Source organism: Elephas maximus, chromosome 8 (genome assembly GCF_024166365.1).
Source record: "Elephas maximus indicus isolate mEleMax1 chromosome 8, mEleMax1 primary haplotype, whole genome shotgun sequence".
NCBI lineage: Eukaryota > Metazoa > Chordata > Mammalia > Proboscidea > Elephantidae > Elephas > Elephas maximus.
The window spans coordinates 10793560-10819688 of record NC_064826.1 but is presented as its reverse complement, the minus strand read 5'-3'; the positions used below and the strand labels follow the sequence as shown (position 1 = coordinate 10819688).

The 26129-nt window shown below is 40.3% G+C and overlaps 1 protein-coding gene across 7 annotated transcripts in view; it reads left to right on the top strand.

Moving 5' to 3' along the window:
• The first annotated feature begins 5832 nt into the window (after positions 1 to 5832).
• Positions 5833 to 26129, top strand: part of LUC7L2 (LUC7 like 2, pre-mRNA splicing factor) — a 50328-nt gene continuing 30031 nt past the window's right edge. The window contains exons 1-4 of one of the 7 annotated variants that reach the window (XM_049893250.1): positions 9389 to 13947; positions 14865 to 14910; positions 16920 to 16990; positions 18576 to 18670. In XM_049893250.1, coding sequence (XP_049749207.1) covers positions 13944 to 13947; positions 14865 to 14910; positions 16920 to 16990; positions 18576 to 18670 — 216 coding nt within the window. In that variant the 5' untranslated portion in view covers positions 9389 to 13943. The other 6 variants (XM_049893249.1, XM_049893248.1, XM_049893252.1 and 3 more) reach the window with 6 other exon arrangements.

Sequence of the window (26129 nt, the reverse complement as noted above, 5' to 3'; positions counted from 1 at the left end):
GGCTTTTCTCTGTAATTTTGTTGGCCGAATGGTTCTTACAAGAATAAACTAGAGAAGTTTTAATTTTTACTCTCAATGGATTTACTGAACTTCTTATACTAGGCTGACTGATATTCTTGACCTACTTTTAAAAATCTTTATTATTTTTTTAAAATTTTAAAGGTAATACAGCCTTTTTTTTTTTTTTTTTTACAAGCCTATTAAGGAATTCAAATGGTGTAGACATATAAAAGCCCCCTCTTCTTTTCCCTTGCCCTTCCCCAACTCCACTACCAGGTGGTAACCATTACTAACAGTTTGGTTTATTTCTTTTCAGATATTTGCTGTACGTATAACCAAAAAACCAAACCCATTGCCATGGAGTCAATTCCGACACATAACAACCCTACAGGACAGAGTAGAACTGCCCCATAGGGTTTCTAAGAAGCGGCTGGTGGATTTGAACTGCCAACTTTTTGGTTAGCAACCAAAATCTTAACCACTGTGCCACCAGGGCTTTTCCTGTATACAAACATACAATTATATATGTTATAAAAATACACTAGTGTGCATTGGGGTTCTGGCAGGAACCAGGTGGCACACTCAGGTAGGGTTATTGAGGAGAATTGGTGATGGACTACATATAAAGTGTAGGCAAATTATGGTAAATCAAGGAGATGCTGGAGCTCCTAGGGGCTAACAGCAGCGGGAAGCTGTTACCTCTCCTAGGCCAACAGGAAGGGCCACCACTAAACTTCAGCCTGCTGGGAGGGGATCGAAGGGGAGGCAGGTGGTGTGATTTCTCTCCGTTTGCCTTCTGATCTCCCTGTCAAATTGTTCTTCCTCTTGAATTCTCTATCTGGGCCAATGGCTCTGTCATGCACTTGGCTGTGTTCCCCTCTCTTCATGTCTAATCAGCCAACAATTTCTGCTTCTGCAGTAAGTAGCTCAAATCCCCTTCCCCTTCTCTACCCTTACTCCCTCTGCCTCAGTTCTAGCACTGGTAATCTTTTGGCTGAACTATTAAAATAATTCCCTATATGATCCTCTTGTTTCTAATGCCCTGAAGTAACAGTTCTTTTTCTGTGCCCCCTTTATGGTGTCTCAGAGTCCCGGTGGCTCAGTGGTTAAGAGCTTGGCTGTTAACCAAAAGGTTGGCAGTTTGAATCTACCAGCTGCTCCTGGGAAACTATGGGGCCGTTCTACTCTGTCCTGTAGGGTTACTATGAGAATTAACTCGACAGCAATGGGTTTGGTTTTGGTTTCTTTGTGGTATATGCTGGAGCCCCGGTGACACAGTGGTTAAGAACTTGGCTGCTAACCAAATGGTTGGCAGTTTGAACCCACCAGCAACTCCTTGGAAACCCTATGGGGCAGTTCCGCTGTCCTATACAGTCATTATGGGCTGGAATTGACTCGATGGCAGTGTGTTTATGGTATATGCTAGTTATAATTGTAGGTATGTCTTAAAACCTCTTTTTCCCTGGACCATGTCTCATTCATTTTTGTAGTTTCCAAATCGCCTTCCATAGTAATGTGTGCATAGCTTACATTCACTAAAATGTTTTTGAATGTATGGGTCAGCTGGCTGAGGAATATAAACTGAACAACAGAACTATTCATAAAGCATTTCAAAACTCTCGTCTAAGAGATTAACATTAAAATAATAGTACTAAGAGGTCAAACAAACATTTCAACAGATCAAAAAGAAACGTTTAGCATGCATTTCTTGTTCCTTGCTTTATTTCATGGGCATGCGCTTGTTAGTATTGTCTGAAGATTGTTTACACTTTGGTAAGGGAAGAAAGCAAAAGGATCAGGATAGGTTCAAGAAATTCTGATTTCCTTCGTTGCTACAATATTGTGTATATAACAAATAACACTTTAAAAGATATTTGAGGCAGAATTCCTAACAGGGTAAGAAATTATTATTATGGGTTTGGGGTCACATACACCTAGGCCTTAATCCAGCTCTACACTTTACCAGCTGTGTAATCCTGGGCAGGTTACTTGGCCTGAGCTTTTTCCCTCTTCTTTGAAACGGGAATCCCTACCTCACAAGGTGGTTGTGATAAATGAGAATAATGTAGACATAAAATACTTGCACAGTGCATAATGTGTACCCGGTAAAAAGAAGATATTACTGTTTTCGTCTTTTTAATCTCCATTTTTCTTATTCACCCTTCTCTAAGCCCACCGGTCTTCAGCAGTAAAGACAAGTGATTTCTTATGGTTTAAATAATTCACTCAGGCTATTTTCTGACCATATAGAATCAATCTGTAGGTCCTATTAATAGTGTCATGATAGAGAATTAGCTGAACTCAATATTACAAATGGAAAGAGTTGATCCTTGAACACAAAATGCATAAGCAGCCTACTTTCTGTATTGGGAAAGCCCAGAACCGGGATTCCTGTTTGGCACTGTGTTGCCTTAGGACTCTCATTTATCACATTCTTTCACTTTGCTGTCTCTTTTACCCTCTTGGAGCTCTTCCTCTCACTGGATTCCTTCCATTAGCATTTAAATATGCTCAAGGCTCTTCCATCTAAAAACTACTCTGCCTTTATCTCAAGTGCCTTTTCAGCTACTGCCTTCTTTTTCCTCTTCACAAATTTAGTGAATTATATTGAGTTACATTCATTTTCTACATTTTAAAAATGTATACTGTTTTATTGAGGTATTACATCCGTAAATAAATACACCCATTTTAAGTGTCCAATTCAATGAATTTTGGCACCTGTGTAATAACCACCGCCAGTAAAGTTATGGAGGATTTCCATGACCCCAGAAAGTTCTCTTGAGCTCAGTTGCAGTGAGTAGCCTGTTCCCCACACCTCGTCCCAAACAACGGCTGACCTGCTTGCTGTCACCATGGGTTAGTTTGATGTGTTCTACTATTTTATAGAAATGAAATCCTATAGTATGTATTCCTGAGTCAGCTTCTTTTGGTCAGCATACTGGTTTTGAGTTTCATCCATGTTTGTGCATATTGTCTTCATTTTTCACCAGCCACTTGTCCTCAGGTGGTAACCATTACTAACAGTATGGTGTACAGCACACTGGTTTCTGCTCCTTCACTGTACCTCCCAAGGGTACCTTCAGGTCACTGATCCCAGGGCAGCCTTTACATTCCTTGTTTGATCTCTAAAAAAAATTAATACTACTGACCTCTCCCTTCTTTTCTCTTGGCTTTGGTGACATGGCCTTCTGATTTCTTCTATCGCTCTACTCATTGTCTCCAGTCTCCTCTTCTGTGTATCCCTTATAAGTTGATGTTTCTCAGAGTTCAGACCCAAGTGCTTACCTCACACCTGACATGCTTTCCCTAGCTTATCACCTCCACTTTCGAGGCTTCAGTTATCATTAATGTGCTGATAACTCCAGGCCAGGCCTCCCTGCCAAGCTGTAGACCTGTATGTCCAACCGCCTAGCACACTGCACCACTTACATAACTCAAAGGCATTTTAAATCCAATGCATCCAAAACGGGTCCTTATCATCTTCCCCTACAAATCTTTCCTCTTCTGGTATTTCCCATCACATCACCAGCACTATCTTTCGCTGCTGCTCAAACCAGGGATCTGAGTTATCCTTGATTGCTTCTTGGCCTTCACATCCTCAGTTAAACTATCACTCAATTAATTCGACTCTACCTCCTAAAGATCTCTTGAATATCTATTACTGCTATCCTAGACTACCTGTTGCCATCAAGTCGACCCTACAGGACGTAGCAGAACTGCCCCACGGGATTTCCAAGGCTGTAATCTTTACAGAAGCAGACTGCCACATCTTTGTCCTGCAGAGGGGCTGGTGGGTCCAAACCGCCAACCTTTCTGTAACAACTGAGTGTTTTAACCGCTGTGCCACCAGAGCTCCTATCCTAGATCAAGACCTCTTTCATCCCTTCCCTAATTGGTCTCTTTAACTCCAATCTTGCTCTTCTTCAACCAATCCATCTTCCGTTATGCATCAATCTGATCTTGTACTCTCCTAATACTACAATCCTCCAAAGTAAAACTTTAACAACGGTTTCCACGATCTGGCTCTGCCACACCTCTTCAGCCTCATCTCTGCCTGCTCCTTGTATTTATTTGACAGTCCAGCCACACGGAATTTTTCAGTTCTTAGGAGCCACAGTCTTTCAACATTTTGCTGTTCCTTATGCACCCTAACCCCATCCCCCTTCTCTAGTTAATTACTATTCATTCATTCTTCAAATATCAGGTTAAATTTCACTTTCTCTTTTCTTCCTTCAACAAACATTTTAGGATGCCTATTATGTGCAGCAAAACTTAAACACTCAACTATTAGCTGAAAGGTTGGCAGTTCGAACTCACCCAAAGGCACGTTGGAAGACAGGCCTGGCGATCCGCTTCCGAAAGGTCACCGCCCTGAAAACTCTTTGGAGCAGTTCTACTCTGCACACACAGGGTCTCCATGAGTCAGGATTGATACGACGAGAGTACGTGTTAATCAAGGGTGCCCTTCTTACCCATTTACTCTTAAAAAAGTAAGTATCTTTGAAATTCTGTTCTGCATCTCCTCCCCACCCCCAAACACCCCTTTTGATTAGGGTGATTTTCTATAGAATCTTTGATCACAATGTTCGGTAATGGTAGCCAGGCACTGTCCAGTTTTTCTGGCCTCATGACAGAGGAGGCAGTTGTTCATGGAGGCAGTTAGCCACACATTCCCTCCTGACTCTCCTTCCTCTGTTGCTCCAGGCGAATAAAGACCAATTTCTGTGCCCTGGATGGCCACTTCCAAGCTTTTAAGATCACAGGCACTACACAACTAACTAGGAGGTTGAACAATACACTAGCGGAGCTTTCTAATGAAAGTATCCTTCTGCTTGTGTTTTTTTTAAAAAAAAAAAAAATATTTTATAATAAAAGTTTCCTCTATTGGCCCAATATGCATTTAAAGGGATTTTAGGACTATGATTGCTATTTCATGTAAATTGTTAATCCTGCTAATAAATTATAAGTCAAGGCCATGCACATAAAATTTTAATTAAAAAATTACCATTGTTTCCTTTAAAAGTATCTAAAAAGTACCTATGTCTCATCTTTAGAAATTAATATTTCACGAAAAAAAAAAAAAAACTCAAAAAACCAAACCGAAACAAAAAAACACCAGGGGAAGGCTCTGATAGACACTTTTCTGTTAGCTCACCAGTCCTCCCAACAACGCTATAGGATATTATGGTTATCTCCATTAGAAAAGAGAGATTAAGAAATAAATTGCTGAAGGTCCCAGGGGTGCTCTTGGAGGGAAGGCAGCAGGGAGAAGGGGGGTCCGTACGGGTCCGGGGGCGTACTGGAACCCTGGCGCACAGTAGTTAAGATCTGGCTGCTAACCAAAAGCTCCGCGGTTCGACTCCACCAGCCGCTCCTTGGAAACCCTGTGGGGCAGCTCTATTCTGTCCTATGGGGTCGCTGAGTCCCAGGCGACTCGACCGCAACGGGTTATTCATCAGAAATACTACCAGTTTAGTTAGGGAGGAAGACTCCTCAGCCCAGTCGAACAGGCGGGCATAATCTCTAAACTTACTTCCGACGCGGGCTAGCCCCCGGGCACATGGGGCTAATTTGGGTCCGATTCGGCAGCATCGCGGCCTGCGGCCCCAGACCGCTGGCTGCTGGGACCCAGGAGTTGACCACTTCAGACAGATCCCGCTCCGAGGCGGCAAAGACGCGGAGTCTCGCGAGATCTGGGCACGGCGCGGGCGCGGCCAGCGTGCACGCGCCTGCGAGCCGTTAGGGCGGGACGCCTGTCGGGGGGCGGGCGGAGCCACTACCGTTGGACGCCGGTTGGTGGAGCTCTCGCAGGAAACGAGCGCGCGCGAGGTGCGTGCGCGCCCACGTCGCGGCGGCGGCGAGCGGCGTCAGCGCTCTGAGGGGGGGCTGACGGCTTGTGGCGGGCGGCAGTGCTGGCTGCGAGATCTCGCTTATCCTGTCCCGCTTCCGTCCCAGAACCTGGACTGAGCGAGGGGACCAGGGCCGTCTTCGGGGCCGCTACCTTCCACGCACCCGTCGTCGCGAGGCGCGCAGCCCGGACGCTCCTGCGGCCCTCCGGCTCCCCGTGCACACGCCGTGAGGCGGCGGCCGCCGCCACCGAGACAGCGTCTAGCCTCCCCCGCCCCTCCCCCGTCCCCCCAGCCCCGAGACCCCGGTCTGCGCCCACCCCCGCCCGGCCGCCGCTCCGCCGCCGCCATGTCGGCGCAGGCCCAGATGCGCGCGATGCTGGACCAGCTGATGGGCACGTCCCGGGACGGTAAGCGTGTGCGGGGCCCCGGGGTGGGGGAGGGGCGGCGGGGCAAGGGCGCACCTGGGCGTGAGAGTGTGTGGTGAGTAAGGGGCTCCAGATTGGTACCACGAGGGCCCGGCTCCCGGCCCGTCCAATCAGGGCTCGGCAGGCGGGCTTGGGGGCGGTGACCGTGCGGATTGGCGGGAGTGGCTGCCAATGGGGCAAGGCGGGGCCTGGAGGGAGAGGAGTGTGTGCCTTCAGTGTTGACTTGGCTGGGACCCGGGAGCCCACGTCTCCTGCGCAGTCGGCGGCCCGTTGGTCGCTGGTCGGGGACCCGCGGACCGCTGACGCCTCCGCCCCGGAATGCATTCCTTAGCTCAGAGCTTTGGGGGCCCCCCTCGCCGCCGTCCTCCAGGGTCTCGAGCGAGAAGCCCCCCTCCTTCCTGGGTCTGCAGGAATCCTCTCCTCTCAGCCCCGCCCGGGGATGCACTCCTGAGCCCCGCAGACCACCTTTCTTGTGGGAGAATCTGACCCAAACCATGGTTTCTTGAAGTGGGTGCGTTTGGCCCCATTTTGTGAAAAGAACAAACGCTGTGGTCTTTTTCAGAGAAACCTCCATTTTGTTAAACAGTTTAATAGAGGCTTCGTTCAGTAAACATGGGTAGATTTTGCCTGTGTCCCCAATAGAGCCATTTTGAAAATCGGGTGCCCGGTGAAGTAGAATTGAGGAAAACCAAGATCTTTGAGGCACTTAGGTTAAAATCTGGAGAGGAAAACGGCTCATTGCTGGATTACCCTTTGTCATAAAGAGAGTTTTTGAACAAAAGGATGAAACGTTGCTTTTTTTTTTTTATGACGTTAGTGTAATGTCCTTTTTCAGATTCAACTAAAACCCATGCTAAATATGGGGGAAAGTCTAGTTCAGTACTTTCCTTTTTTTAAAAAAAAAAGCATGCTTATTTTTATATGTTGCTTGTTCAGGCAAAGCGTTTCCAAGCCATTTAAGAAACGTTTTCTTTCCCGACAAGTTTTTCTTGACAAGGCACTGTTTAGTTTTTAATAGTTGGTCTTATAATTTACTTGAGTGCTTTACAGTAAAGCAAAATATGTGAATAGATGAAAAAAAAATAAGTATTGAATTCAGATCTTTTTAGCAGCAGACATTTAGATTGGCTTCTCAAAGTTTTAATAAAAACCCACATTGAAACTTTTCTTTGTGAAGCGTAGAGACAAGCAGGTGTAGATGGCAAGTCCACGGTGGGTGTGTAGAAAGGAGGGAAAGATTGGGAAGGAAGTGATGGTGCTTAGTAAACCTTTGGAAGTTAACATTAATTTAAAATAACTGTTATAATTTTTCATGTTTACGTAAGAATCGTTACCTTACAACTGCAGCGTGTTTTAACATTCCTCTTTTTCCAATATGAAGAGGGTGTCTAGAAGGGACCTGATCCAGGGTATTAGCTGACCGAATTTTATTTAGTAAAGTTATACAAATCATTTAAGACTTATTTACTATGATTCTTTTAATCCCTGGTGGATACCATTTTTGGTACCTTCTGTATAGATTGGATTTCCTCATTTTACTGGGAGGGTAGTTGGATCAGTGTACCTGTCATCACCTGATAAATTTCTGAACCCAGCAGCCCATCTAGTGTTGCAAAGCTAAATTAAATATATATGGATATATGCACACGTTTATATACTTCTGTGTATGTAGTCAGCAGAAATATAGATTTCTTAAAATCCACTTTGCTTTGTATACAAATAAATTTATATTTCCTATGTGTCTGTTTCTGGATTTTTATTTATTTATTTTTTTTGCCTTCAGACTTAGAGGATTTATCTGTGAACTCATGTTTACAAATCCATGATATCATTTAGCTGAAATGACTGGATTTTCACTGCTATATTGGTCCAGAAGCAGGAAACAGTACTTTCAAGGAAAAGAATTGAATTTTTTTTTAGCTGTTGAAATTAGCTCTTTTATGTGTATAACGTAAGAATCAGAACATTATTTTTCTTTTTACCAGGTATTTAATGAGTTTGCGTATTTCATTTTATGGTTCAAGACCTTTGCATAATTAGGATTATTCTTTTTTAGCATACTGTCAACTTCAAGTTATCCAGGGGTAGGGGAACATGGATGCATTCCTGAATACACCATGTCTTTTGAAACCATAGAACGGGAAACTTTGTGTTGGACATAGGAACAGCTTGCAGGGAATGCTGTTGGGTGTCCTTGGCACTAAAAGGTGGAAATGGGATTCAAGAGGTGGGAGAGGGAGAGATAGGGCAGGTAGGAGGGATCTAAGGCAGCTTCTGGGTTTGTTTGTTTTTAAATCCCAGAGGCTTGCTGTACTCTCTTCATGGATAATGGGGTTCAAATTGAAAGTAATCCTCTCAGCCCTTAGTGTCTTGTCTGAGGGGATCTGAAGTGGTGTAGGAAGTATCAGAGGCTCTGGTGGTCACCAGGAAAACGTTGCTTCTCTTTCTCCTCCCACTCCTCTTTCCCCCTCCTAACAGCTTTTAGTTAGTTCCTTTTTAAACTCCTTGAAGATTTAGGTCTGTTAGTTAAATATACCTTATTTTGAATTACTTAAATCAATCACCTAGATTATCTAAACATCACTGAAATTCTCAGGAATAGGGATTTTGGTGGCAGGGAAATGGACAGGTAATTTTGGATCACTTGGGCACTTCAAGAAAGGACAGATCTGGGTGAGTGGTGGACGTGGGGGCCTTTGGACAACCAGAGGGCAGCATGATGGCACTGGGAGGCTGGGCAGGGGGATGACCAGGAGGTGGGAGAGGAATGCATAAGGGAGGTGGGAGGGCCAAAGACAAACTTTGCCTTCTTTGCAATTTTGCCTAGGGCCCTGGTGGTGGCAACCGCCTGTGTGCCACTGAAAATCGTGCCGATGCCTGGCATACTGCATAAATGGAAGCAGGGTACCGCGTGAGTTGAAACATTGGTCACACTATATAAAGTTTGTATATGTGAATCAGTGTAACTCGTACCCATGTAACTGGGGGTCTGACTGTATTTGGATTTTCCTAATAAGGCATCATGGGCTAAGGAAAAGAGCCCTGGGCTGAGGCTCAGGAGACCTGGTTTCTAGCCCCAGCTGTACCTCTAATTGTAACCTTGGGTAAGTCACTTAACCTTTTTTGCCTGAAGTTAAATCTATAATTTGTTAAATGGGAAGACAGATACTTTCCTATGTTATCATACTGTTGAAAAATATATATTCAGTGTTTTAGAAGGGAGGAACAATAAGCAGATATAAATTATTATTTTATCTCAAATTTAAGGTACATTAAATTTTATAAATACCTTTCTGTTTTAATTGTTGGCATTAATATAAGAGGGGGAGAAAGAGTAGTTTGTTTTCCCTGAATACATTCCGCTTGAAAGCAGGAAGGAGCAACACAGGAAAATTCAGGAAGCTATTTGTGAACCGTCTGTGTGATAGTTGGAGGAACCCAACGCCCTTGCATAGAATATAGTCATTTTTTGCTGGGTTGGATTAATTGCAAGGATATCCCTGAAGAAAGCCCTTCTGTCAACAGATACAGTTTGGTAATGATGTCTCTGGTCCTGACTCAAGAAAGGTTTGGCAAGGTGCAAGGAATAGGGATTTTTGTTTACAGAATTGAGGGTTTGGATTTAGATTACAGCCTGAGTTTAGAAACTGTAGAGAAGTTACATAAGGTGGTTCTGAGGATTCCATTTCTCTTAATTGCTTATAATGTTTAAACAGGGAGCAGAGACCATCTGTGAAAAGTCAGGATAGGCATGGTAATATGCCATCAGAAGTAACCAGTATAGTAGTCTGTTAGAATGTGATGTGGATTGTACAGTGTCTTTAGCTGTCCATTATGGTGACGGAATGTTTGGGGCAAGTTAAAGCTGTCAGGTAATTTTAGCTGTTTTTCATGGCAGTCTTTCTAAACTGTATGATATACTTTCTCAGTTAATAGAGTATATTGATCATAGTTTTTCAGTTTATCAGTTACGTTGTGGAATAGTTACAGTTTATGGAAAATTGAAAGGCTGCACATCCTAGGTGATACTCAGGAAAATACAGTTGAGAAAACCATTTACCTGTGTCTCACATGTTTGTGATATGTCGTTACAACCTCTAGGACATGGCTGCCTGTCTGCAAAATTAACTATTGAATCAAAGATTGAGGTAGTGTTTCCTTCAGTGGATTTTCTTTGTGAAATCACTTTGTAATCAGTGTTCCTTGATTTATCGTCAGCATTGAGAGTATTTTCTCTGAACTTTCTGTCATTAATGTCACAGACAATATTCATTTCTCAGTCAGTTGTAAGCCATTCTTCTACTCCACTTCAACTGTTCATTTTAAGTGAAGGAGGCGTAGCCTGTAACGGATAAGCACCTGTTTTTGAACTAGTAATAGGGTATATCTTACTCGAAAGCTTTTAAATTTCTTTTCGTTATAAAAATTTTTTAAAAAGTAAGGCTAAACAGAAATTTCTCTGAGTTTTCATAACTGTTTGGCTTGATCAGAGTTCCAAGCATATTGAAGACAATGAAGCTCTGTTAGCACCTTCATAGTGAATCATTGAAAAACATTTTTTTCCTCATTTTGAATTGTGAACTCTGAATAATATTTCTATCTACAAAGCAGTCCAGAAAAACAATATAAGGTGTTCTTTTACTTCAATTAAAAAAAAAAAAATTGAAACCAGAGAAAAATCATTTTGTTCATCTCTGCGTAATGTATATCCGCACCAAGTGGGCTGTCTGTCACGTGAGGAGAAACAGTGGCAGGCTGCATGTTCAGGATGGTTCCACAAGGTAGCAGGAATTCAAAGGCAAGTAGGTGTCATGGACCAGACAGGCGGGTTTAGCGAGTCAATAGTGTTCAGTACCAGGTGGTTTGTGCAGGCGGTTCTTAGAGTTGCTGAGGGTACAGGCAAGTGGTGGGATTGAGAAGATATATTTCCCTCAAATTTTTAAAAAATAAATAAAACATTACAAATAAAGTCCCTTATGGTCCCTTTGGAAACCCTGGTGGCATAGTGGTTAAGTGCCACGGCTGCTAACCAAAAGGTTGGCAGTTCGAATCCCCCAGGCACTCCTTGGAAACTATGGGGCAGTTCTACTCTGTCCTGTAGGGTCGCTATGAGTCGGAATTGACTTGATGGCACTGGGTTTGGTTTTTGGTTATGGTCCCCTTCGTAGTCCTGGTGGTGCAGTGGTTCAGACCTCAGCTGCTAACCAAAAGGTTGGCGGTTCGAATCCACCAGCCGTGCCTTGGAAACACTGTGGGGCAGTTCTGCTCTGCCCTGTAGGGTTCCTGTAAGTTGGAAGTTAGAATCTACTCAACAGCAATGGGTTTGGTTTTTTGGTTTTTATGGCCTCCCTCAGAGTCTCAGTCCTTTCCTAGAGGCAGTCCTTGTGAATTTGGTGTGTATGCAGTGTGACCCAATATTTCTGCTGTTTTGTTTAGAGCTCTTGTCTCCTTCATTGGTAATCTCTGTTTTTTGATTTTAGCTTCCTCTCTTTGTTATTGGGTTGTCTGTCACCTCTGTTCTTCAATAGTCTCGTTTCTTTTCCTTTGCTCGTTGGTTTTAGATTTGGGAAGGCTCTGCTTGGTTTTTATAGCTATCACCAATCAATGAGAACTTGTCTTTTTTAATAGATAAATCAGCCAGTCACCTTTTCTTTGATTCCAGCTATTTCTTCATAGCCAGAGATAGGTTTTATTACTTTTAATTTTGTGTATAGAAAGTTCTGGATGATAGAAGGCACCAGACATCCAGAATACGGTTGGTACTGTATCAGAATTGCAGCTCTGCAAGTAAGTATCAAAATATAAAAATTAGCAGCCCGCAACTTTTTAATGACCGAGCTTCTTATAGGACACATATAATAAAAGAAATTATATATAGCCCACTTTTAGAAATTTTTATTGCCTACTCAGGCTTTTCTAATGTGTCTCAATCTAAAAAGAGAAATATCCTGAGAGATTTCCTAAATCCTGTACCCCCAGACATATAATGGCATTGACCCCTGCCAGTGGCCATGACCCTTTGCTTATAGAATGGGAGAAGATGGGCTAGGGGTGGAATAGAGCCCTTGGGAAGCAGCTCCCTTAGTGTTTGTTCTCACATTGCCATCATCACTGTTCAGTTAGCTCTTAAAGTCCCTGCAAGCAGTTTCTCCTCCTGCTAAGGCTGTCTTCCAGTTGTGTTCTTTGTAATGTAGCTACATGGACAAGTGGGCTAGTAGATTTTTTAAAAAACATTATTAATCTTCGATTATATCCAGCAAGAATAAACTTATTCTGGAAATTTTTTCTACAGTGGGCATTGCATATTTTAAATTTTGGGGGTTGTCACGGGGATTTTGATGGGGATGATACTAGTATCTACTTGTAATTATAAACTTGTAGGACTATATGAACCAAAAGAGTAAGAAGATAGCCTTTCAGAACTGTAAAGAATCTTTATTTTTGCATTGGATTTTTTGGAAGAAAGGAAAGCAGCCGTTCCAACTTAGTGGGACTTTTATAAGCTTTGTTAGAAAGAAACTTGATATTACATCGGGAAGGAAGACTGCCATAGTTGGCTTTGCCCACTGCCGTATTTGGCTTAGTGCTCTTACTTTCTTTATGTAATAAATATATTCCTACAAAGTTTAATATGTATCGAATCACTTTAACTGTTTCCATATTATGTCAAGGTGTGGTAGTGAGTCCTTTGTAAAGTGAGCCCTCTACTGTGAACCTTTGAAATTTGAAAAGGAAGTTATCAGACAAATGCAAACATACAGTGGATTAAACTGAGTGTGTTTCTTAAGGAAACATGAAGTAAAGGAGTAATAAGAGTTTGTTTTTTTTTTTAAGGTTAATTACGAAAGAGTTCGTATAGGTGACTTTTAAGCTGAATTAAAAAAGAACAACAAAGGTAGGTGGGAGAAGTTAGTAGAGTTGGTGAGAAAGTTTGAAGAGGGTACAAAAGCGATCAGATCGGTTCCTCAGTACAACAGTCACCATGCTGTAATAGTCACCTGCTTTTACCTTGGCTCCACATGAAGACGGTTTACTTGAGCGCTTCTCGAGGTCTCTTCCTGCCCCGTACGAGACTAGAAACTGGCCATGGGTCTTCATGTAGTTCCCATGTTGCTGTGTCCTTATCCTGGAAGAAATGGTTGAAGGAGGGACATCTCAGCATTTGAGCATTTGAGGGGACAGAGAAACTAGAAGTACTAAACTCAAAGGGCTCTACCTCTTTCTAACTCTTGGTTTCCCTGCCCTAAAGCGGTATAGCTCTTACGTCAGAGGGAAGGGGTCTGCCCTGTCGCAAACCAGCTGTGACGCTTGGCCCTTACCGAGTGTACCTTTGGGGAGGGCTTCCCTTGTCCCGCCTCTGTTTATGGACTAGGGGACGCTTAGATTTGTTTGTGTGCTGCTGAGGATCTCCTCTTTCTTTCCCCTAAGCTAAGCTGTACAAAAGAAACACTAATTAATTGTTTTTATAAATTGCCTGCCATTAATGCTTGATAATATGCAGTGAAATAAGGATTCTGCATACCCTTAAATGTCAAATATTACAAACTTTAAGATTCCTATAAAATGATAATACTAAACTCAGTTCACTTCTGCTTAGCCTTCACAGTTGTTGATCACATAGCATGGTCATCCACTCACAGCTTAAAAAATACAGGGAGCATCGGAAAGAATGGGTAAAGTAAAATTTTGATTTTTTGAAATAGCACATACAGCTTTGAAAGTTGGTTTGGTTTATCATTTGTATGGGAGGGAGAGGGCGGGTGGGTGACATGGAGGGGGGTGGGTGTTGGGGAAGTGGCATGTACCACATTCAATACCATCTAGGCGGAGTTTTGTTTTTAAATTGTGCTTTAAGTGAAAGTTTATAATTCAGATCAGTTTTTCATACAAAAACTTAAACACAGGTTTTAAGTGGTACTACTGAAACTTAGGTCTGGGTCAGTCTCAAAAGGCAGGGCCATAAAATGCAGCGTTGGAGATTACAATGGAGCTACTTTTCCCTCCCAACAAATGGGAGGGGATTTTGCGAACCGCAGCATTGGGGTACAGTTTGGACAGGAGCCCTCTTTTACGGTGGCCTGCCCGTATTCTCCGGTACACCTGAGGCTCTGACTGAAAGACCTTGAGAGGAATAGCATGCATTCCAGTATTTATTGTATACCTGTGACTCACACGGCCCCAAATAAAGGTTAGAATTCATGGAACTCAGGAAGAGTTGAACAGAAGAGGGAGGTAAGAGTTGCTAGTTTGAAGATAGTTGCTTGGTAGGAAATAATATTAAAGTTTTTTGCTGCTTCATTCAAATGAAAAACACTTTGCCTGCCAAGTTCTAAACCAAGTTTCTAGTTCTAAAAACCTGGAGTTGTAGTTATTTACAAAGCCTGATTAATTATTGTGCAGCTTATAGGGGAGAGACCTCCCTGCTTTTCTGGGAAGGGCTTTTTGTTGTTGTTGACTCAGATAGTGGTCACATCTCTGCCCCATCATTCTTAAACTCTCTCTTTTTACTTTGCATGTTTTTTAATCTGGGTTAAGAAGATGAAAAAACATTGTGTAAGAAATCATATTTTTACCTCCAAAAATATTCTAGCCCTGGCTTTGCTGTTCTCCTACATGAAGCTGTTTGACAAAGCTGGGTATGTTCTATTTACTGTTCCCAAACCTTTCTGTCTCCGTAAGCTTTGTTGAGGAACCCTGGGGGCTCAGTGGTTAAGAGCTTGGCTGCTAACCAAAAGATCAGCAGTTCGAATCCACCAGATGCTCTTTGGAAACCCTATGGGGGCAGTTCTTCTCTGTCCTGTAAGGTTGCTATGAGTTGGAATCGACTCAATGGCAACGGGGTTTTTTTTTGTTTAAGCTTTGTTGGAGATACTACTTCATTTCAAATGCGCCCTTCTTTCCTTTGATCTGTGTCCTCTTTCCCTGAAAGTTTGCTTCCTCCTTATTGTATTAAAAGCCTTTCCAGCCTCTCCAGTCCTTGCTGGTCTTCTAGTCTTAGAATTCCTGAACTACTACCTATCCGAAACACCCGTTTGACACTTGATCATGCTACTTGTTTATATGTCCTGGTTCTCTAGCAAAATCATGGGCTTCTTGAGGGTAGAGAGCTTGTCTTATGTAACCCCTTATATAACTCTTTGTAACCCCATTGCCTAACCCAGAGGGTCTGTTTAAGAATAGGTTTGATTCTGATTTTGTGATTTAGACCCAACCTTAGAGTAACAGAGCTTTTTTTTTTTTCTTTCTTAGTTCAGATTATTTTGTTTATTTGAATGTATGCCCAGAAAACCCAAAGATACAGTACATCAAATTCATAAAATAATCTCTTGTATTATGAGGAGAGTTGGTTCATATTTGTTCCCTATTATTTGTAACTTTTTTTTTTTTTTTTTTTAATGGGCGCTGTTTTACCTAGTTTCTTTTGAAAAACATGGTTTGGGCCAGATTATCTTGACAGAAACTGAAATCACTAGAGTTTTTATTTTTAAATTCTTTGTTTAGTTGATTATACTTTCATGGCATAAGCCCAAATCAATTTATTAAATAATACATGGTAATATAGCCAAATTATTTGAAAATATTATCCTTGAAGTTCCTTATATAAAACTTTAAAAATATCAATAAACAAATTTTCAGTTGCTAGTCCCTCTCAGGTTATTTCTGTATCTCAGATGAGTAGGGGTTTTATTATTTTATTGTCTTAAAGGTTTCTGTAATACACAGGCTGGTATTTGATAGCTGTGTTTATTGTGTTTACTACAGTTATCAAATATTTGTAAAACACCCATTCCTATGTAGTGGGGAGTTATTTTAAGATGTTTTTTGGCATTTATAGAACTGATTCTTTTTTTGAAAGCTCACCGGGAATACTGTTAGCTATGTTCATATTTGGAATTGTTCAAATTTTATCTGATAATGGTGTCTTCAGGGCACGTATGCTTTAATATTAGATTTAATGCTATGGTTTCTTAAGCAAAAACAATCATCCTACTTGATAAAATGTTTGATTGGTAAAACTTGTGTAAATTTTGATTTTTTTATTGTAAAGCCTGGCTTATAATAAAACACCCTTGAGCCATTAGTTTAGCAAAGCACTGATAGCGATGCTATATCGCATTACCCAAACCTAGGTACCTGTAGCAGGAAGACTCCAAATATCTGAGTGGCTTTTTTGTTTTTTCCCCCCTACTTTTAAAATTTGCATTGTCTTTTTGATTTCTTTAGCATAACTAAGTTTCAGATTTGAAATAAATTTTTCTTATATGCTAGGAAGCAAGAACCTCTGACATAGCATTGCTCTGGTGTGAGCTTATCACATAGTACCGTTCTAACGTGAGCTAATGCCTTCACCAAAGTCTTAGTGAAACACACTTGTGAAAAACACTTTTTTAACCCCAGTTGGCCCAAGGACCACTTTCCAGAGCTGCAGCCTTGAACTTTTACCTATTGTCAACCATATTTTTCTCTGGGGTTATATTCGTTAAGTCAGTATTTAAAAAATGAAACACCCTGATTTTGTTCACTCTCGTTTTCATATACAAGAATCTTTACAGTCAACATGTACTTCTAGATGCTGTATTGAAATTGCTGGCAGAGTCTGCTCTATACAAACTGAACAATCTGGCCCCTTGTTTTATTTGTAAAGGTTCAATGTATCTATGCCTGCCTACTTCAGTCCACAAGGGAGTGTCAGAAAGGCCCCGCATTCGCCGAGCCGTGAGTTATCACTAACTTTTCAGATGTGTTAATGAATGTGGAACAAAAGCAGTTGTGTTTAAAAGGAAAAAAGGACCATCAAAGTAACCTTTAGTGTAGTAGCAGGCGTGAACACTTAATGGATAATTCCAAAATGTGGTGTCAGAAATAACCTACTTTAACTAGAGACTAGCCTCTAGAAAACCTATTGTTGAACCGCTCTGAAGATGTTACTGTTGGTGAAATTTTATATACCCTGGTGACAGGTTAAAATGTTTCATAGTCAGTAAAACAAAGTTAAAACAATTTGAACAAAATCTTGCCCCACCTAAAAATGACAGTAGTTGACTAAAATAAGACCATAAGAAGGGGTAAAGTTTAACTTTTTTATTATTCACATGTGAAAATGCAAAAATTAATTTAAATCATTGAATCACTTCCTTGAAAGCTTTTGGAGTGTTCCGAGCATCATGTGAAGTACAGAGGTATTTCAGTTTGTTTTGTTACCAATAGTTGTTGTTACTTCAGTAATTCACCAGTAGGTTTTCACTCATCAATGATGACATCAAGGTTATTACAGTTTGAGGCTAAAATAAAACACATTTCTTAGGGCTTATCATCCTGTGTAGAAAGGAGAAACACTTTTATGAGTTTTTTCTTTTGTTTTTGCAAAGAAACTCTAAAGAAAATACTTTCATCTAACATTTATATTTTATTATTAAAGCTAGTTACCTTTCTTATTCTTAGTTTCTTTAAAGTTTCGAGTAGATAGCCACATTTGATGAGCAGGCTGGATGCTTCTGTTGTTCAGGAGGTGTACTGTGTTAATGTGAAGAGAGAACGAATATGGATGTACCCAGTTTGGCATCAGTAGCACAGACTACATAAGATTTGGAGGTGTGGGACCTTTGGAGGCATTAAAGTGAACGTTTCTTTTAGGCAGTATGCCTTTGTTTGACTGGTGTGTAAGTCCTTCTTCCAGGTTTGTACACTCTTAAACACATTATTCTACCCTCTCTAACTCCTCCCAGCAGCAAAAGGGAGACACCTCAGCTGGAACAAAATAGTGGAAGAAATGGCGTCTGGGGTTCAGTGGGGACTCGCAGTGTGTATGCAATGCTTGCCAGATTACTTTTTATGTTTTTCAATTAATGTAAATAATTACAAGATAAATCAGTACTTAGTGTCAAGAAGGGAACACTATATACCAATAAGTAGAAACTCCTGGTGGGTCTTCTGCAGTTTGCTTAACCTCCTGGGGCCTCAGTTTCTCCATCTGCAGTATTAAGGAGTTGGACCCTGTAATCCTTAAGGTCCATCCCTGCTCTAAAATCCAATGCTTTTCTGAAGTACTCTGTTTAACAGAATGCATTGCTTTCCCACTTTGACTTTTTGAATTACGTGTGCAGTACACCTACTGCAACTGCATGTTGTCTGAAGTAGTTTTTCTATAGGATGTTATAGAAAAAACTAATTCCTCTTGAGCTGATTTATAAATGTGTGTGTTTAGAGCCACACATAAAAGGCTAGTTATAGTAGGACTCTTGGAAAATAAATGCTTCCCAGTTGTCTAACCTTGAATGTTACCAACTTTTCTATATTGCAGGGGATACTACTCGTCAGCGAATCAAATTCAGTGATGACAGAGTGTGCAAGAGTCACCTTCTCAACTGTTGCCCCCATGACGTCCTCTCTGGAACTGTACGTATTTATTAAGCCCCATGTTTGATTACTGGTATACTACAAAAATGAACTACTTGATAAAATTAATCCCTTATGAAATATACAGTGATTTTTTTTTTTTTTAACATTGTGGTTAAAGGAGGGAATTTGCATCTTGTTGTTTATCTATTCAGGTTGATGATCTAAATCTGCAATAATGGGTTTCCTTTAGTGAAGGGAAAGGCAGTACCACATGGGGGAGGTCAGCACAACGTAACCAAGGCAAGGGAAGACATGGGCAGTACATAAGAATAAACAAAGTTAAATACCGTAACAGCGCTAATGACAGACAACAATGTATGCATGGATATATAGGTAGGCATGTGTACAGAGTAGGTGTGGGAGGGCATATGGGAGCATAGCCACGTGCATATATAGGTTTGGCTGTGGATATTTCTACATATTATGTGCTACAAGTATATTCATATATGTAGTAGAGTACACAGGGGACACAGTCATGGAAACAGCCTAGACATAACCAAACACCCCATGGGACTAAGTTACTGGGCTTGAAGGCTAAGGACCGTTGTCTTGGGGGACGTCTAGGTCAATTGGCATAACATAGGTTGTAAAGAAAGTATTCTACATCCTACTTTTTTTTTTCTACTTTGGTGCATGATGAGTGTCCGGAATCTTAAAAGCTTGTGAGTGGCTGCCTAAGATATAACTGTAGGTCTCTTGCCATCTGGAGCAAAAGAGAGTGGAGAAAACCAAAGATTCAAGGAAACAATTAGTCCAAAGGACTGATGGGCCACAGGAACCACAGTCTCAAACAGCCTGAGACCAGAAGAACTAGATGGTGCCCAGCTGTCACCACTGACCGCTCTGACCAGGATCACGATAGAAAGTTCTGGTTAGGGTGGGAAAAAAGTGTAGAACAAAACTCAGATTCATAAAAAAGACCAGACTTAATGGTCCAGTAGAGACTGAAGGAACCCCTGAGACTGTGGCCCTTAGACACCCTTCTAACTCAGAACTGAAGCCAGTCCTGGAGATAACCTCTCAGCCAAATAATAAGCCTGTAAATAAAAAGTAACACACATGAGGAAAATGCCCCTAGAACAGTCATCTGCATGAGACCAAAAGGATAACATACGTCCAAAAGCAGAGATGAAAAGGCAGGAAGGGGCGGAAAACCGGAGGAATGGAAATGGGGAAGGAGGTCAGGCTGGTAATGGGGGGAGTGCTGACACATTGCAGGGATGGCAGCCAGCATGTCTAAACTATTGAATGGGAAAGTATTTGCTCTGTAAACCTTCACCTAAAGCACAGTTAAAAATAAATAATGGGTTTCTTCATTCACGAAAGGAGTTGCTCTGTATTGCTTTATAATTTCCATTTTTCTGAGGAAGTTTTAAAAAGCGTTTCGTATTTTGAATACAAAAAGTTATTGTGATATTAGGCAGTACTTGCACTTTTAGTTCAGAAATAATACAATTGATTTTTAATTTCTTTTGCTATTTTTGGCAGAGTACACTTAAACCCAAAATAATATGCATTCTTCTTAAGATTTGTGTACATTTATATTATGGAATCATAACGGGAAAAATACATTGGTAAATACTTAAATTCATGTCACTTAGTTTTCAAGTAGTGTTGTCACTTGAAATTCTTTTGTATTGTTGACTCCTATTAATGTGAAGCTCACTTAATTTAGATTCTATGTATTGAGATGAGTTGGTTGATTCTAGAGGATCCATCATTTTAATTTGTAAAGTAAGCCACGTGATGATGGATCTCTTTAAATGGAACAGGATTCAGTTCACTGGCTGTGGGATTTGGTTGAAATTACTACTCCCTACAAGTAGCTTTTCCTTCAACAGGCTGATGGTGTGGGGGTCAGTGAGGGATGTGGCTAGTAGGAACCAAACTTTGAGCTGGCTTCATTTGTCAGAAGTGACTGAAATGAAGACAAGATTTCTGACCTCCCTTTTCAGAAATGATGAATTTCTTTAGCTTAAGATGTCTAAATGTTTAGATGAGAAGTTTCTTCTTTGATAGAAGGAATTAGGTTAAGGACATACCCCAAACATACTACTATCAGCATATACAATAGGAGACACTTCTGGCTTTTTCCAGTAGGAAAGACAGTTGAAACTATATGATGTTAAAAAGAAGAAAAAAGCCCTGATTTTTTTTGTTGTTTGTTTCAGCCTAATATCAAAGATAAGAAATCAGTTTCTGAGTGCTTGAATTAGGGCTATGAAGATGATAAACAGATAATAAACTTTCATATCTGCTCTTTTGAGTTTCCATAATTAAAATATTTTCTACTCTGCTGTAGTAGATTAATTATCTGTAGTATAGTTTGATTCTCCACATTTGCTATTGTATCAGATTTAACAGTTAAAGTCATTTTGTCTAATGGCTAAATTCAAATAATTTTGGGAATGTGAATAAGGTATGATTAATTTATAAAATGGCAGAATTTAATTTTTATTTTTTAATACTTCACAACCAGCCCTGACAAGACCAACTTATTATTTTGTCAAGAGTTGATTTTATTCAGACATGGCATGAATAGTAGAAAGCTGACATCACATTTGTACTTTACATTTTATAAGGTACCTTCTTGTTTAGTTCTCAGAACAATTTTGTGAGGTGTATAGCCGCAGTTGACAGGTAAGAAATTAGCCTTGATTATATTATGTTATGTGACTTATTCAGAATCACTCAGTTCTTTTAATTTAAAACTGGGACCAAACCCCAATTTTCTGATCTTTAGTCTTGTCCAACGTGTTTTCTACTCTACAGAGAATATTTAATTCTTGTTAAACAAAAAGGGTGAACTGTTGGTCTTGAACTTGCCTTCTTGTAAAGTTCTTACTGATCGATTGATTATAAGATGCACATTTTTTCCCATTTTAACATCTCTGAAATCTGCATATTAGAATTGATTTTGGCAAAGCATTTTATCTTGTTTGGTAGCATTTTTGTTACAGTACAGAAAATAATGGTGAAGCTGAAAATCGATGATGTCTTAGACTAGGTGAAAATATGTTGGGGAAGGCGTTTCCAAAGGCCCTTACAGGAGACTAGGTGGTTGGGGCAGTGTCTCCCCTTCGTCAGCTTGATAAGATGTTGTCACGTTTAAGGCTGGGGTCAAATAACTGTGAACCTCTTTTAGAGTTTAAGCAAGAGTTTAGAGGACTGGCTGTAGAACCTTTTGAGACTCCAGGGTTGTCATCGTGTGGTGCCCTTGAGAACCTGAACACCCTCCGTAGTGTGACTTCCTTGTGACCCTGGCTGTTGCAGTGGCCTGTAATAATAAAGCTAGGACTTCTTCAGCAGCTAATCCCTGTATAACAAACACTGCTTTTCTAGGACAGAGTTTGTCTCTCTTTTTGAACATTTTGTTGTGGTTTAGGTGATAGTTTACAGAGCAAATCAGTTTCCCGTTCAACAATTTATACACAGCTTACTTTGTGACATTGGTTGCTGTCCACTCAGTGTGTCAGCACTCACCCCACTTCCTCCCTGGGGTCCCCGTTTCCATTTGCCCAGCTTTCCTGCATCTTCCTGTCTTCTGAACTTTGCTTTTGGACAGATACCACCTTTTGGTCTCCTATTGGTTGATTGTCCTGGGGACTACCTCAGAGTATTGTTCACTTTGTAGGCCGTGAGGACAGTCTTCCTAGCAGGCCACGCCTCTTTATGTTGAAGATGCTGGTTCTTCTCCTTTTTACTTGTCACGTGAAGAATGAAAAGAGCTGGATCGTGGCTGTTGATTTTTATAGTGCTTTTTCTTTGTTGTATAGAAGTCATACTTCTGTTTTCCTGACCTTGTTCCTTAGATCTCTCACTGTCGGCAGAATATGACTTAACCAGTATTCTAGATTATCTAGCCAAAGAAAATGCAGAAATATATTCCTTGACTTTTTTCATTATAAAGAAGTTAGACTTTATATCAAGCACTTGGAGTACATTTTATTTCTAAAAATGTACTCATAATTGACAATTAGTATGAAATTTTTGTGGCGTTCCATTTGATGAAAATGTCCCTATCACATTCTACCTTTTATTAAAAAAAAAGGGTATAACTAATTTTTAAGTGAATAAATTAATCAGAGACAGTAAAATGTAGAACAGAAAATCAAAATAACTATACATAACTCAGATTATGATTTTTATAAGAAACGTGAGTATTTCTTATAGCTTAGGAAATCACTGCACATTAGAGGCCTGGGTCATTTTCTGATTCATCTGGAATGTTCTCTTGTTTAGTCCTCCCCTTTTCCACCTTTTGGCCCACTTGGTTTCTCCCTGTTCTCCCTCTCCATCATGCAGACAGTAGGCAGCATCCCCTTTCAGACATAGGCAGAACACAAACCTAAGCAGAGTCATCACTTTTTTCTCCAAGACTTCATTTCTGCCGCATATCTTTCCTGAGGAAAGATAAGGATATTGAAGTGCTTAAAAAAAAAATCTTTCCTTCTGGTTCGTAATGGTCTGGGAGAAGGATGGTGGTGATAGCAATAATTCACAAAAGGCATTGAGTCAAAGTCAGGGATGGTCATAGCAGCCTGAAATTAAGATCTGCAGACATGGAAATGTGTACTCTTGTAGTATGCCTGCCCCAAACTCAGAAATGGCCACGACTAATTTTATTATAGCCCTCGTCAGAGAATGTAATTTTAGTGTTGACAGGCCCTCAACATTTTCTAGTCTAGGGTCATCATTTTATAGATGGGAAAAATGAAGGCTCAGAGAAATTGTGCTTGTCAAATGTTTTACAGTCATAGAATCACAGAGTATTCAGTAAATACCATGCAGGAATCTCAGATTAAGTGAATCTAAATACTATTTAAAATACAGGGGTTTTGGTAGTTTTTAAGATAATGCTGTTACTGAGGGCAGTGACTTTCAGACTCTCTGGCTCCTTGGAGGCATCTCACGGACTAGGGATGCAGAACTAGGCCAGATTCTTCTATTTCAGCAGCAGTTTTATGTGTTTTAAATGTAGGAATTTTCCATGAAATTTTGTTTTAAAAAGTGGCTCTGCTGCTCAGAAAAGGGGCTTTTAAAGCCTGATCTTGAGAAATAATTAGGGACACAGGGATTTTGACATTCTCAAAGTCATTATTAAAGCAAAGTTTATTGGCCTTTTGAAGGGATTGGGTGGGAGTATTGGCTGCTCCAGAACCCTGACTAACGTGATTTTACGATGGCCCAGTAGGTTCTGGGTTTTATCCAAAGAGCAATTTTTATTAATTGAAACTCTCTTTATTGCTTCTCTGACTTTCTGTTAAGGCTTGGTTTAAAATCACTTAATTGGGTACACACAAACCTTAATGCTTACACTGCTGAAGTCTCTTTGATAGTACATACACAAAAGAGCCATGTACTTATGGAGAAGCAGAATAAGTGATAAGAAGTAGACCTGCACAAAATTTCCTCTCCCAGCCACTAGCATGTAAGTTTCCTGCTTTTCCTCAGCACTGTATCCCCGCCATCTAGAACAGTGCCTCTCAATGTGTTGACTGAATAATTGATCAGTCCAAAAGTAGAATGCTAAATCTATTTCAAAACAGACTGAGTTTCAGAGATTAATGAGTGTTAATAGCAAAGCTATTAGCTTTTAATAGATAAGAAGCCAGAGAGTATCTTGGTTTTGTTGAATTGCTTGTCAAAATAATGACAGCAGTTGGTTACTCGTATAAATATGCAAAAATTAGGCTGTAGATGCTCTCTTAACATGTAAATAATCTTTTCCCCAGAAAGGGTTTTGGGTTGGAGTGGCGGGCTGCTTTGGTATTTAACAGGTAGGTGTCTTGGCATTAGCTCAAATTACTGGCTTTTTTTTTGTTGTTGTTAAATATGGCAGCAAATTTCTAGAGCTTCTCAGATCGTAGAATACCATTTTTCCCCTCCAAATTTGACTTGGAAGTATATTATGTCCTTTTATTTTGCAAATTTACTTGTTTGTGTTTGTTTTTCTCAGTCTACTGTAAAAATATACATTTTTTTAGAATATCTGGAGACTGCCAAAACCAAAAAGGTGCTTTTGGTGCCTACCAAAGTAGAGGCTTATTAAAAGCTTTCCAGGGGATAATTTAAAAGTTACTGAAAACCCCGTGGGACAGTTCTACTCAGTCCTATAGGGTCACCATAAGTTAGAATTGACTCAATGGCAGCAGGTTTGGTTTTTTGAGTTTTGTCAAACTTTAAAACCAAGTCCCGAGTATAGTTCGGAACCTTGTCAGCAAATGAGCACCTGCGTATTCTGAGCTGTTCAATTTGGGGTACACATGCCCTTTGGAAAGAACCCTTTTCTGTCATTCTGAATAATCTTACAGTCATTCATATTTTTAAAGTTTATTTTTAAAACTTCAGATAACAACCAAAATAAGAGCATAAGACAGTCATTAATTTTTGGATAATACACTTGAGGCTTTTAGAGAAGTGATTTTTTTTTTTTTTTTAAGGTGACCTGGAGACCATGTTTTCTGGAATCTTGTTCTGATTTTTTTCTCTCTGTCTCTAGTGGAAGTGGTCAGCACATCCATCCACTACTTGGATTAATGGTTAAATACAAATACACATGCATCTAGGTATGATGAACTGTAGCACTGAGGTCTAGTCTTCATAAATCAAATACAAATGATTTTTAATTTTTATTCTACAATGTTATTGAGTCAGTCTGAGGGAGAAATCTTTGAACTTTTTTTTCTGTTGTGAAAGTACATGTAACAACATTTGCGCGTTCAGCATTTTTCAGGTGTAGGATTTAGTGATATCAATGACATGAATCCTGTTGTACGACCATCAGTCATAATCGTTGCCAAATTTCCTGTTTAACTTTTTTAAGAGAAAATTTCAAACATACTGAAGTAGAGAGCCAGCTTCATTATTTTACACATAGTCCACCCTATTTTTTATCTTCATATGTCTCTTCTCCATTTTTAAAAATTTTTTAAGCAAATCTTAGATTTTGGACCTATTATTAGGATCGTTCTTGAAACCACAGATAGAAAGTAGCAAAGACAGATTACTCCCAAACAAAGCGGAAGTTGAAGTAGATCGTGTTTCGCAGTCTGGTAACCCACTGCTGTCGCTAAGTTCCATTGTTGTGTTTGTTTTTCTGTATAAACCAAACCAAATGAAACCTGTTGCCGTTGAATCGATTCCGACTCATAGCGACCCATGGGACAGTGTAGAACTGCCCCATAGGTGCCCTGTAAGGAGCACCTAGTAGATTCAAACTGCTGACCTTTTGGTTAGCAGCCATAGCTCTTAACCACTATGCCACCAGAGTTTCCTTCTGTATAGTGATTCTCAATAAATGCTACTAAGAACCAGGAATAACTCTCAGTAATCCCTCAACCTTTCAGATACTTTTTAGAGAAATGTATGGTTTTGTAAACTGCATTTTAACACATGTGAAGAACCCAGTGTGTTGTCTGAGGCTGTTCGTTGAGAAAGGGAGGATGGGGTCATA